This window comes from Meles meles, chromosome 2, assembly GCF_922984935.1.
Source record: "Meles meles chromosome 2, mMelMel3.1 paternal haplotype, whole genome shotgun sequence".
NCBI classification, from domain to species: domain Eukaryota; kingdom Metazoa; phylum Chordata; class Mammalia; order Carnivora; family Mustelidae; genus Meles; species Meles meles.
In genome coordinates, this window is record NC_060067.1 from 86,722,494 (window position 1) to 86,737,237 (window position 14,744).

General features: G+C 34.1%; 1 protein-coding gene across 1 annotated transcript in view; it reads right to left on the minus strand.

Annotated features, from left to right (window-relative positions):
• FAT4 (FAT atypical cadherin 4) overlaps nt 1-14,744 on the minus strand; it is a 181,134-nt gene that overhangs the window by 51,062 nt on the left and 115,328 nt on the right. The window contains exon 7 of the mRNA XM_045997091.1: nt 4,536-4,716. Within this exon, the coding sequence (XP_045853047.1) occupies nt 4,536-4,716 (181 nt within the window). The remainder of the gene's footprint in view (nt 1-4,535; nt 4,717-14,744) is intronic.

Genomic DNA, 14,744 nt, shown 5'->3' on the forward strand with positions numbered 1-14,744 from the left:
TCACAAATAGTAAATTAACAATTCCTATCTCCATTTTTACTGATGGATATACTGAGCCTTAGAGATAGAAACATGACTTTTCTAAGTCATGGTACAGGTAAATAAAGGAACCAGTATTCAATACCAGATATTCTGAGCATTCCCACAGAGATCAATGCACGATCCAGGGAAGAGGGATGATTTGAAGATCCAAGGGAGAAATGAAAAAATTGTTGAATTAAAGATTTGGAGGACACTAAATGGGATGGGATTAAGAACACAGAGTAAGGGACCTGCCTTATAGTCAATATAGTTCTATGAGTTTCTCCAGTGTTATAACATGAAATTTAGAAGTGAGGTTTAAATGGAGAGTTGATCCAGTCAAGAGAAAAAAGCTTCAAAGCTAACTGCTGGAATGGGTGTCTGTCCTGGATGCAGATGCATAAAGTTGATAAAGATTATAAATTAATGCAGATGAGTTTACTAGAGGGGAGAATACTATGAGTGAAATAAAGCGTATAACTCAAATTCAGTACACCATCTAAAAAATTGTATAGCTTGAGCAAATGGGCAGAAACAAAAATATAAATAAATATTTGTTGGGTGACTGCTGTGTACAAGATTACAGTAGACCATAAGAGAAAACTAACAAATTATATGACATGAAATGGATTATGCTGTTAGAGAGCCCATCAGTAGTTGGGTAAATGACTTTCATACATAATACTTAAATAAGCAATATAAAATTAATATAAAATAGATTCATTAACCAGGAGAATGGGTTTCTCTCAACTCCATGATTACCAAGGCATGATTAACACCTAATATAAAAGTGTTAATATTCCGTTAAAAAGATATCAGGCCAGGGTAAATAAGATTTAGGCTGGCATAACTACTTAACTTTATCTATGAAAGTATTTTAAATCTAGGTTTTAATAATTGTCTGTCCTAATGTAAGTGAATTTAATTATTTTTCCAAAAAAAAAACAGCTTCAATTTCTATATCACTGTATGACAGTCAATGTAGTCATTTAAAGATTTTGCAGATGTATTTTATAGATCTCAGCAAATGTACAAGTATAAAGTTAATTTTCTGATATTTAAGGAAGAAGAAAATTCAACCAGTCAACCTAACAAACAAAATATATACTATCAAATCAAAACAATCATTTCAAAGCTACCAGGACAATTGTGTCAAACATTCTGGAAAACAGACAGGATTTTCTAGACCAGCTCTACATTGGTTACCATTGCTCACAAATGTAGGGTCACATTTGGCAGTGCAACTCTGACGTACTCCAGAAGAGAACAGTATATCCTCATAGCATTTTATTCTAGTACTTGTATTGATTTTGTAAGCATGAGGCTTCACAGTTGTTTCAGAAATTGAAATACCTCAGACAAGGTTACTGTTCTGCCACTGACTGGTGACAGATCTTTAGAGAAAGACTCCTTGGTATGCAGATAAAGATTTATTAGACTACAACACTACAATGGATAGGATATCTCTTTCAAAATTGTCAGAAACTTACTGAGCACTAACAGGTGACATGCAAAGGGAAAGGGCTTTGCAGGGTTAGGATGGATATTTTTCGTTCTAGGCACTATTCTAAGCAGTTCACTTACATGTTTTCTTTGTCTTTGCAATAATTCTATCAAGTCAGTTTTATTATTTAGAATATCTATTTTGTTGATAAGAAAACTGACCCCCCAGAAATGTTAAATAAGCTGCCCCACAATTAATAATAGAGTAAGCTTCATTCCTAGTTGTGCTCTCAACACTAAGTTAAGACTTAATTCTTAGGGTATGGATTCCATGATTTCTGTGCTTTGGTGTAGGACAAGCAAAGGAGGTGGTATTTACTGGCATTTAGTACCTCATACCAGGAAGAAGGTAAGTGGTACCTGCCTTGCTTCAGGTGGTGTTAAGTGCAGGGACCCAAGAGGCATATAGCTATGATGTTGGGCAGAAATTTTCCCCATCCTTAATGATTTGACTGTATAAACTTCCTGGAATTCAAGAAGAAACTTATTTTACTGAAAGTAGGTCCCAGGCTTCTGAAAGAAGTTCATCCATAGCCTTCCCTCCTACAGTGCATGCCAGTGTCCATCTTCTTCTGGATTTCCTCCTGTAACTCTGGCCAGAGCTGCTAAGCTACCTCGGTGACTCTTCCTTCCACACCTGCCTTTCAAACATTGGGAGAATTCCAAAGAACCAGTTTCTGACCTTCTTTTGTTGCTCTATACTCTCTCCTTAAGCATTCTTACTCATTTTCTTGGTTTTAAATGTGCCCTAAGTATTGATGACTCCAAATCTGTATCTCCAGCCCTGACCCTAACCTAAGATTCACACTGGTATCTTCAATGCCCAAACTGATATCTCTATGTGAATGACCAATAGTCATGTCAAGTTGTATTCAAGTAAGAACTCTTGGTTTCTCTCACACCTGTTACTCCTCCAACCCTACCTTCAGTGGTACCATTTGCCCAGGTGTTCAAAACAAAAGCTTAGTAGATGAGTCTGATTTCTCTTTCTCTTATTCCCACTTACAATCTCAAATATTTTTCCAAATCTATTAGTTCAATTTTCATTTCTCCACCTTAGTACATGGACACTCCCATCTTTTGTTTGAATCACTATATTAATTAGCACCTAAATGGTCTTACTGGTTTCTCTCCCAATGGCTTCTTTCTATAGTCCTGCCTCCTTCAATCCAATCCAAGCAGATCAGTTTATATTGGTCTGTGTTTGAAATAGTCCAATAGTTTCTCACATAAAAATAAAATTAAAAACCTCAGTTTCTTACCATGATCCAGGAGCCTTCAGATGGCCTATGTGATCTGACCCCAGCCTTCCTCTCTGGCCCCTTCCTCACTTTGGTCCACACTCACAAACCTTCCTAAACACACAGTGCTTACTTCCATCCCACAGGCCAGTTCTTCCAGCCTACATGTCACCTTCTTAGAGAGGTCACCCATAGTAACCATACCTAAAAGTCCATTGTCATTCTTTGTTATATAAGCCTCTTGGCTTTTCAAGGCTGTATTCACCATATGAAGTAATCTTATTTATGTCATATTAAATTGTTTATCTACCTCAAAAAGAATGCAGGCTTGAAGAAAGTAGAAATGCTGCCTTGTTACTCATACTAGCAACTCAATGCATGTTTATTAAATGAAAAATAACTTGAGACCTTCTACATAACAGTCATTCTACCAGCAGGAAGAGACTAATGCCATTTCCCAAAGTAATTTCGTAAATAGGAAATCAGTAACAAACAAAATAAATCCCTAACCAAATTATCACAATAGCAACATGCACAGGCCACCCTTGACTGATAACTCCTCTGAACTTTCAAATTATCCACTCTCATTTACCCATTATCAGCCTGTAGAGGGTGGGGGTGATGTGTGGGTAAGAAGTATTTATGTCCTTGAGACCTTTATCTGGAAAATTTAGAAATCTTCATTTCTTAAAGTTTAGAATAGGCCTGGAAGAATGTGACCCAGCTAGATCCACCAAATGTTACAACACAACTGCTTTTACATGCTCTCTGAACAAGTTACCATATTGTTTTCTCCATTTTGAATAGATGTAAGTAGAGTAAAATAAACTTTTTAAACTTTGAAAATATAAATATTCTTATCCAGACTAGCATTTTGGTTAAAAATGGCCAAAATCCTTCGATACTCCTCTCATCAACTGTGATATACATTTCTCCTTCCAGTGAATCTGGGCAGATCATGGCTTTTTCAATAAATAGACTATTATGGAAGTGATGCTGTGCTACTCCCAGGCCTTATTCTTTTTTTTTTTTTTTGAATATTTTATTTATTTATTTGACAGAGAGAGAGGTCACAAGTAGGCAGAGAGGCAGGCAGAGAGAGAGGGAGAAACAGGCTCCTCACTGAGCAGAGAGCCCGATGTGGGGCTCGATCCCAGGACCCTGAGATCATGACCTGAGCCGAAGGCAGAGGCTTAAACCACTGAGCCACCCAGGTGCCCCCAGGCCTTATTCTTTAGAGGACTGACAACTTTCACTTGAAGTTCTTGAAACCCAGAGCTACCATGTAGCCCATTTTAGCTACCTGCTAAAGAACCACACTGGGAAGCCCTGAGACCACAAGATCAGAGACAGGGACGTAGCTGAGCCATCCCTCCCAAGACACCAGGCTTTGAGTGAAGACATCTTAAACTCTCCAGACCACCCAGTGACCAGATAAATACCACTAAGTGATACCAGTCAATCACATGAAGCAGAAGACTCTCCCTGTGAACTCTGCCTTACAAACAAATACATGACCTACAAAATCATGAGATATGATAAAAATATTTTAAAAATTAATTAATTAATTAAAATTTTAGAACAATTAAATCATTATTGTTTGAATCCTCATTTTAGGCATAGTTGGTTATTTAACAGTAGGTAGTCACAATAGGGCTATGTGTTAATGTCACAGAATTTCTAGCAAAATTAAGCATTATATTCATTTAGTCCAAAGATTAATCCTTGATGAGAAAAACAATCAAAATTTACAAAAGGAAATGTACTGACCTGATAACTGCATTTGTTGAAGCATCAGCATCTGAGGCATTTACCAATAAAACATCTGTTCCAGTTGGTGCATCTTCAGGAATTGTGGTGAAATACATTTTACTGGCAAAAGTGGGGACATTGTCATTGACGTCATCTACTATAACATTGATTGTTCCAGTTCCAGTCAGGGCAGGGGATCCTAGAAGGAAAGAAAATCAAATTTTTAATGCTCATAAATAACAAAGATAACAGCAAATTTAACAATAATTGGTTGTAGATAGTACTACCGAAGAGACTTTAGAAACAAACTGAGGGTTGCTGAAGGGGAGGGAGGTGGGAGGCATGGGTTGACTGGTGATGGACAGTGGGGAGGGTATGTGCTATGGTGAGCACTGTGAATTGTCTAATACTGATGAATCACATACCTGTTCCCCTACAACAAATAATACATTATATGTTAACTAAAAAAATAAGCAAACTTGCAACCTTTAAAAAAAATCTCAAAGTGAAATTTCTAAGTGCTACAAGTGATGGAGTGTTTTTAATTTTGTTATAAGAGAAGTATCAATAGCTAATTATGTACTATATGTTGGCTAACTGAACATAATAAAAAATGATTAAGGTATTTTAAAAAGAGAGAAGTATTTTCATTTATGAACTAGTATTTCAAATCTTTTCTGGTGATACAGCACAAAAAGAGTATGTCAACCTCTAATTCTATTTTAAAGGTGTTGATTTGGCAATGTAGAATACAACAATATCATTTAAACACCACAAAAGAGGCACTGCTGGTTTCTCTGAAATTCCATTAAAATAGCTCAGTTCAGATTTGGAGAATACCCATGGGCATTGAATAGCTGGCCAACTGACAAGGCAAGAAAATGAAATTCCTAGTTGTGACTATCAATGTTAATATCAAAAATTTGGGTTTCTAAGTCTTTAGATCCCCTTTTCTGTATTAATATTTGTTTGGAAAGAAAATAGATAAAGCTTCAAGTTATGTCTCAAAACCACCATCTTCCTCTTGCTGGAAATAACATTATGTCAATTAGCTGACTTAGAATTACTTTTGTTACATTTATTTACTATTTAATATAAATGTGAAGCAATTCTTTGTAATTTCTTGTTCCAGTTTTGTTATCAGCATATAATGAAAAGCCAACATTTAACAAAACCTTGGCATACATTGTCTGTACTATGCAAAAGTAACAGACTCTTTGTGGGAAGATCAAATGTCATATTTGGTTAGATCCTGTGGGTTGTCCCACAACTCAAAGTCAAATCAACTGCCTTTAGATGCATTTTCAGAATCATTTTTCAAATTTTAATTTCTCTAAATAGAAACAATAGATCTCCTTTTAACTGTCTTTATCTAAAATAAAGCCCTGAATACTCTCTTTTTCTGTTTAAAATGTTAAAACTTTTTCCCCATAAAACTATTTCTCCTTATGTGAAGTTTAAATTCTACTTATTTTTGGAACTCAACAGTTTTTTTAAAAAACCATCCATTCATTTACTCATTCATTTCTCTGTAAAATGTTTATGGTGTGAACTTTTACTCTCACAGAATGATGTGATTCACAATTTTCTGTATTCTTTTTCTAGTAATCTTGTGATTAGCTAATATTTCCTTTCCTACTATTTAAACTTTGCTATGTTCTTAGATTGTAAATACTAATGGCCCGATACCAAGCAGATTTTATGTTCAAATGTATAGGAACCCAAATCAGCAGACTAGAAAATTATGGACCCCAGTGGGTTTGATGATCTGTTATTTTTGTGCTCTCTACAAGGAAGCTCAGACTCTTTGTTAGATGAAAATGTGCATGACCAGTCGAGCTGGGCACTGTAATGAAGCATGATCACTCGCAGAAACCTATGCAATTAAATGTAGGCTACACGGTGATAATTACCACCATATATATCTTTCTCAGAAAGAAAGTTTATATTAAGCATTTCATTTACATCAACATATTTTTAAATTCATGACTGCCAATGTCTTATCTTTTATTTCATTTTATAATTTTTATTTTAAGAGAGAGAGAGTGCACACGTAGGGAGGGAAAGGCCAAGGGAGAGGAAGACAGAGAATCTTAAGCAGGCTCCCCATAGAGCACAGAGCCCAATGCAGGGCTTGATCTCATGACCCCAAGATCATGACCTGAGCCAAAATCACGAGTCAGAAACTTAACTGACTCATTTTAGTCAGGCGTCATAAGTCTTACCTTTTAGATGTTTGATTTTCTGTTAAAGGAAAGAAAATTAGTCTTCACTATTGTTTATATGTATAACTAATTACAAACTTACAAAAATAATATAGTTGCATTTTTACTAATCACTTAATATAAATAATGGTAAAATGGTGTCACAAATATTTCACACACAAGATAGATTTGGAGGTATTATAAACACTGGAGAAGCATATCAAAATAAAACTTTTTTAAAAAATCTCACTTAACACATTAATAATGATTATATCAAATGCTTATTGAGCCCTTAGGTATGCAAATACTGGTTTAAGGAGCTTACATAGATTATCTTGTCTAATCCTCATCAGATAGTACTTCTCTATCTCCGTTTTATGTTTAAATAAGCTGAAGATTAGGTTAAGTGACCTTTTCAAGGCCATAGCTATAGTGAGGAAGCTGGGATTTAATCCACGTGACTTAGATGTGAAGATGTTTGCCACTGGCGAAAAGCTGGAAGGTGTTGCTAATAGTTGGACAGGTATCACTCAGTGAGATGTGCTGGGACTTTGGACAATCTGGGCCCAGAGAACAACACAAGACACAAACTTGAGGAAAAGGTCCATCTGTGAAGGACCTTAGTTATTTGTCAGTTGACATTTGTGCAGCGTTTGGAGAAAATAGTCTTGTCAGAGATTTTGAATTTCTCACAAGGGTTATGCTAAAGCTAACTAAACATCTTTAGCAGTATTATTGATGGCCAGCGTTTGGCCTAAATCCTTATGTGTGTTTAATTATATATAATTTGGTGAAATGGAAGTTAAATATCTGCATCATGTTAGTATCTCTTTCACTGGTTACATTAAAAAAATGTAAACAGAGTATATCAATGCTTTTATGAAGGTGAAATAGGCTGTCATGGGAATGCAAGTGTGTATACTATGATGAACTGAGAGAGGGAATAACTAAATCAAGGTCTTAAAAAGCAAAGGATAGGAGGAGATGGAGGGCTCTTTCATATCTTTTACTGACATTGAACTCTACTCCCTAAATTTTGGTCTCCTTATCTGTAAAATGGGAATAATAAGCATAGACCCAACCCCAAAGAAGTACTGAGGGAAATGTAATATGTATAATTAGCATAGTGACTGGCACATGGTTAAAATATACTCTTTATTATTCCTTATTCTTGTACTTGCTTTAGAAACAAGAAAAATGAAAAATTGACTTATAGAAGGTTCATTTTTAAATCTCACAGATTTTAAATATCATAATTCTCAGGATTTGTGTTCCCCAACAAAACTTCTGAGTCAGTTCTAAAATAATATTATTTAGGAAAACAAATTTAAGTTATCCTTTCCTCTTTTTTTTTTTTTAAAGATTTTATTTATTTATTTGACAGACAGAGATCACAAGTAGGCAGAGAGGCAGGCAGAGGGGGAAGCAGGCTCCCTGCTGAGCAGAGAGCCTGATGCGGGGCTCAATCCCAGGACCCTGAGATCATGACCAGAGCGGAAGGCAGAGGCTTCAACCCACTGAGCCACCCAGGCGCCCCAAGTTATCCTTTCCTCTTAATGATTCCTTTGTTACTACTAACATACTAACAATATGAGACACTTACCTCCTAAAACTTACATAGTTTTGCAGAGGACATGTTGCTTGGAAATTTAAAAATAAGAAATTTGATAATTTACAGTCAGAGTTTAAAGAAGACCTACATATTTCTGGTATACACATGGCTATCTAATCAACAATAAATACTTAAACTTGTTAAGAAATAACCCAGTAACTGCCAACCAAAGGTTTTATCTTTGGTATTCTAAAGTGTCTGATGACACACACATGGAAAACCACATAAAATGATGACTAACTCATTTGGTCAGAGACATGTGATTTCTTCCTTTGTCTAAAAACTGCATAAATATTGTTGCTGATGTATTTTCTGAATTAGTAAGCAGAAAGAAAAAAAAAAACATTGTTTACACAGGAAAAAATTCAGCAAATTCAATCTCATTGTCTTCATACCAGAGAAGGTGTAATTTCCAAAAGATTTTAAAAGCACACAGGGTACAGAAGATGATTCTGGCTTGAAAATAGCCCCATAGGTGGTTTAACTTGGTTAGATTCTGTGGGTTGTGCCACACCTAAAAGTCAGATCAACTGCCTTTAGATGCATTTTCAAAATCATTTTTCAAATTTTATTTTCTCTAAGTAGAAACAATAGAGATCATATCAACACGGGGACTCTTCTCAAGCAAAGAATTATCCTGATTCCCTTTTTCTCCCCTTAGTAGCTGCCACAACCCACTTTATAAGTACATGGGGTTCTCTTCTTATTTTCTTTATGAATTGATAGCATGAATCACAGATTCTCCAGTGGTCTCCCTTTCTTGTTGCCCCAAAGGGCGTGCATGCAAGTCTCATCTACTTTTTCCAATTTTACAAGGAAACCTTATAAACACATTGTTCTAAATTTCTAAGTCTTTTACTGAGATTTAACTAACCCTAAATTTGAATTCTGCCTCCAATATATTTTACTTTTGTTCTTGGGAATGGGGCCTACCCAACCCAGATCCTGCCTCATTCTTGTCTACTGACAGTGTGAGCTCTGGAAGTCCCTGCCTTTCAATTTTAAGCAGGAAGATGAAATCAAAAGAGAAATATGGAATCCCCTCTGATTTCAAATCAGTTTCATTTTTACATCATTTATCTCAGATGAAAGACACAAGTTCCCCAGTCATCAGCTCAAACAAATCTTAGCACGTCTTCTTATCTGCTAATTGAATAATAAAGTCATGTTTTCATTGTTGCTTTTCTGTGTTTGCTTGTTTTTATACTCTACCTCTTAACTGTGTGAACAAGCGGTCTAGGGTCTTATGTTCCTGTTTCCTAACATCTTTTTGTTATATCCCTTGGGAAGTGCTGCACAATGTTTACTATTACTTTATCTTTAGTCCAGAACTTTCTGTTGACTCCCTGCTGATACATGCAACTGACTACCTGTTGTTTCCTCTTGCAAGTTGCCAAAAAAATTTCAACATTAGCTTATCAAAAATGGAAATATCATTTATTCTGTATAAATTAGTCGATATTTTTACCTATAAATGGAAATATAAATATATATATACATATATTTGTATATAGATATTATTCAACACTTACTTGAAATCAGATATATATGGTATATCTTAATCCATATATATGTGTGTATGTGTGTGTGTGTGTGTATATATATATATATATATACACACACAAATCTTTCATATGTATTAATCATTTAATATACAGATTCCATGAAGTAGGTATTGTTTAATTTTTTATTAAAAATTAGACTCAAAGAATTTAAGCAGTTGATTTACATTCAGCCACAGTGGAAAGAGAAACACAATTTTGAATTCTTAAAAAAAATATTTTTTTAGTTCATTGAGCTCAGATAAAACTATGCCATTCTTATTTCAGATGTTTTACTCTATATTATTATTACTATCGATGTACTTCTGCCATATCCTCTATTAACTTATAAGCTAATTGAGAGAAGGAATAAATTATTTACTTCATCTTTATATAAACCTATAATGCACTCATTAGGCCGTGGCCTTGTTCTGTAGTCTTCTTCCTTTGATTCTTTATATGAAAATCTGGTCTAGTGACTGGCTGTAAGTTCAACGACCTGAATACTTCTTGAAATGTACATCTGGGAGTATAGGCCTTAGCCTAAGGCAGGGGTCAGAGAACAAGACGGCAGACAAAGGTCAAAGTTTTGGAGATAGTCTACTACTTATAAACAGAGGGTCCCAATTAATCCTGAGTCCCAGGAGAAGAATCCAAATACCAGGGGCCAATGTTTAGTTTGAATAGATCTGATAATGATGAATTATTTAGTCAGTGGTGTAATAGGGCTAGATTTTTCAATTTCATCTGGGATTGATTTATGAAAAACAGATGCAATCAAAAAGAAGAGGCAAGATGTAATGATACAGACTCCTGGTAGCTAATGGGGGTGGGGGACAATGAAAAGGGTTAAAAATACAAATGGGATAAAAAGTTAAGTTATCAGAATTTTTTTTTTAATTTATTTGACAGAGAGAAATCACAAGTAAGCAGAGAGGCAGGCAGAGAGAGAGGAGGAAGAAGGCTCCCCGCTGAGCAGAGAGCCCGATGTGGGGCTCAATCCCAGGACCTGGGATCATGACCTGAGCCGAAGGCAGAGTTATCAGAAATTTTTAACTGTAGAGGCTAGGAGCGATGCAGTGGACATTTGAAATAAAATTATAAGTCAGAAAATAAAGGGAACTTCAAATTTCATTTTGTAAAATTTTATGTATATTGTATAGATACACATTCTTCTGCATCCATATGTATATGTGTACGTACATTTATGTATAAATGTAAAGTAGACATGAGTAATTTGATAGAAACCTGGAATTTTTAGAGCAAATAGCAAACAATGCACATGATTTTGAAAAGCATTTTAAGGCATTTTTTAAAAATGCGTGAAAGTAAATCACACACACAGAGAAAGAATGTTCACAGCTTAATCTGATAACCCAGGCTATTGTGGATAGTTCCATGCTTTGTCTGAGTCATATTCTCTATTTTTGAATTTGGGAAATTATTAAGTAAATTAAGTAAGTTTTAAGCCGTTTAACACCGGTGGCTTAATAAGCTCAAATATATCAAGATAAAATTCAAGAAAATTTATAATAAAGATTTTGAAAAGAAAAAAGTTTCAGGCAACTGCTCTATCAGAAAATACATCTTTAGTATGAATCTAAATGAGCAATTAAGTTCAAACTGCAGGCAGAGTACATTTTTTGTTAGTCCTTATAAATGAAAGATACTTTCATGAAACATGAAAAACTATTCTGCAGAAATCAAATTTTTGCTTAACTGAAATCTGTTGCTTTGCAACAAAACCTATTTCATTCTTGACATCAAACGTTTGGTGAATGGGTCCTCTGACTGGGTGTGTGTTTGTTTTAGTAAAGTATTAGCTTTTTTTCCTTTCCCATGAAGTAAACACAGTTTTCTCACAGTTTGTAAGCCACCCACTAAAAAAATGTTCTGAATTTCAGCCATTCTTTATTAACATTGGAACTTACATGGTTAGATTTAAATTTGAACTCAGCAAATGTATAAAGCAACTAAGTATGGAACATTTAAATATGACTGGAAGTTTAATATTTTAGAAATTACATTTTATAATGTAATTTATTACTGTTAATTCTACAAATATATTTTATCAATTAGGTATATATATATGTGTGTGTGTGTATATATATATATATATATATATATATATATATCTATATATATGTGCTTAGATAACACCTGATTTTTAAGTTATCTCTGCAGGAATCTTTATTAAAAACACTGTATTTCCTTGATAAATTCTTATACTAAATAGAGGTGACAAGTAAAACTAAAGCAACTATTTAATAATGATATGAAAATGACATGGAAAAATTGTACAACCATGTGAATATACTTAATGCTGCCAAAATGTACACTTAAAATAATTAAAATGGTAATCATGTTATATATATTTTTGCCATAATTTAAAAATTTTATAAAGTAATAAAAATGTTAAAAAATAGTTTTTACTGCATGAAGAGTAGGTTTTGCAGAATTACTTTTTAGAGGATATTAAAAAAAATTCTCAAAAAAAAAAAAAAAGTCAACACCTGTTGAAACTCTGAAACACCAAAGGCTGCCTTAAATGCTAAACACAACCTTCCTTCTGCTACTTATTGAAAATATTGAATTATATATTTATGAAAGAATTATCAAAATAGGCTACAAAATGATTATATTTTAACAGGATAAAATTAAAAAACTATTGAAAAGAAAAACTAACAATGAGATCAAGTTAGTTTTTACAATACTTAGTGTTTATCTTTAAAGTTATACAAACATTTTTCTTAATATTGCAAATAATTTATTTCCATTTCAACGTTGGGTCCCTTGTCTACTTATATTTATGGCTTATATGAATAAATAAAATGTAGACTGAAATTATTTTATCAAATTTTAATTCTATGCAACATAATGAAAATTCTAGCTCTTATTTAACAGAGTTTTGGAGGTTAAATCATCTGGTTTTGTATTTATAACCTATGGATATATAAATGAAATTCTACATGGGAAGAATTTTTCCTATTAAAGAGTAGCTGATTAAAGAAAATTATGTAAATAAATAATTTATAATAATACTATGTCACTAACAGATATGGTACAGATTCTTACTAGAAATAAGAGGAAGTAAAATAGCCATCAGTTATCAACCTTGGAAGTAAAATTCTCACCTAGGACAAAGATTTTGTTAAAGTAACCTTATTTGGCCCCGGATGGAGTCATTCATGCTAAGCCTACCATCAGCAAACCAGAACTTAACTAAGTTTCTGTTTGGGGGTTCTCCCAAGAAACAGAGGCCTATGTCAACAAACCAGCATTTGCCTCTTCAGCACAAATTGCCTCAACTGACTCCAGGTCTTCCTTATGCTCCATATAGGGGAAATACCCTTGCTGTACTCAGTCAGCAAATGCCCAGTATAATGTCTTTGCTCCTGCTCACCTAGTCGATATGAGTCTCTTGCCTTGTACAGCTCTGTAAAGCTTCCTTCTATTAGACTAGGTACTGTTTTGATTCATGAATTGCTGAATAAAAGCTTACTAGATCAGTAAACTGTTTGTGGAAAGATTTTCTTTCAATAACCCAGGTGGAAATAACCAAAATTGCCTTGGACTCAAATATAGAAGCAAGTTAATGTAATTCATTTTTAGTAATTGAAGATAATCCTGGCTCTGTCTGCTTTATGGAATCACTGGTGCCTTCTGGACAATTTTCAACCAATTTTCATTATTAAAAATGTTCATTGTAACAGACAAGGCAAGCTCTTTTCTAACATTTTCCCACAAATAATGCTGACAAAATGCCATCTTTCTGGAACATTTAAAAAACAACTATCTTCAGATGTAATATGTCATATTCCACATTTCTGACCTCTCTTTTGATTATAGAGCCATTTGTAACGCAATGACCGTCTCAACTAAACAACATGACAGATAGCATTAATTCAAATGTCATCCTACCTTCACCAAGAAAATAAAGCATGGCAATTAGCCCTTTTAGCTTTCAGAATCAACTTTCGCAAAAGCATCATGTTTCCCCTCCATTAAAAAGTAATTTTCTATCCCTGCATAAGAATGAAGTTTAGTCCTTCTTTCAGTCAGATGATAAATGCCCTTAATTAGAAATGCTAATAACTGAACTTCTCTCCTCAGACCTATTAGTTATGCTGACACATAGATGCTTCGTAACAAAACTTTTTGGCCAAATCTATATCCACAATATCTCTGAATCTCTTTTATATATTAGACTAAGAACAGAGAAAGAATAATGTATTTAATTTGTGCTCTGATTAATTTACCACCCCCAAATTAAATGCAAACATGCGCACACAGCCCAACTGACTCATTGTATATATGTGTACGTGTGTATCATAGATATTATATATTCTTAGTAAAATATATAACATTTGTTTTGCACTTTATAAAACCTTTAGATACACATTTCCTGACTTGATGAGAATATCAATCCTTTGATTTCAAATTTATGAATATTCTTATTTTGCAAGCTGTTTTAATGGCTGAAAACCACAAGTTTTTTTAATAAGTGAATTTTTATTATTTTTATTTATTTATTTTTAAAGATTTTATTTATTTATTTGACAGGTAGAGATCACAAGTAAGCAGAGAGGCAGGCAGAGAGAGAGGAGGAAGCAGGCTCCCTACTAAACAGAGAGCCTGATGTGGGGCTCCATCCCAGGACCCTGGGATCTGACCCGAGCTGAAGGCAGAGGCCTCAACTCACTGACCACCCATGTGCCCCAATAAGTGTATTTTTAATATTAAAATAACATTTAATTCAAAGAGAAGAAATTCTTATGAACATGGTCTATACAAAACATATAACAAATAAATAAGCTAATATGTGGGAAGCAACGAGTAATGGACTAGAAATGTTCTCCCTGCCCAGGTT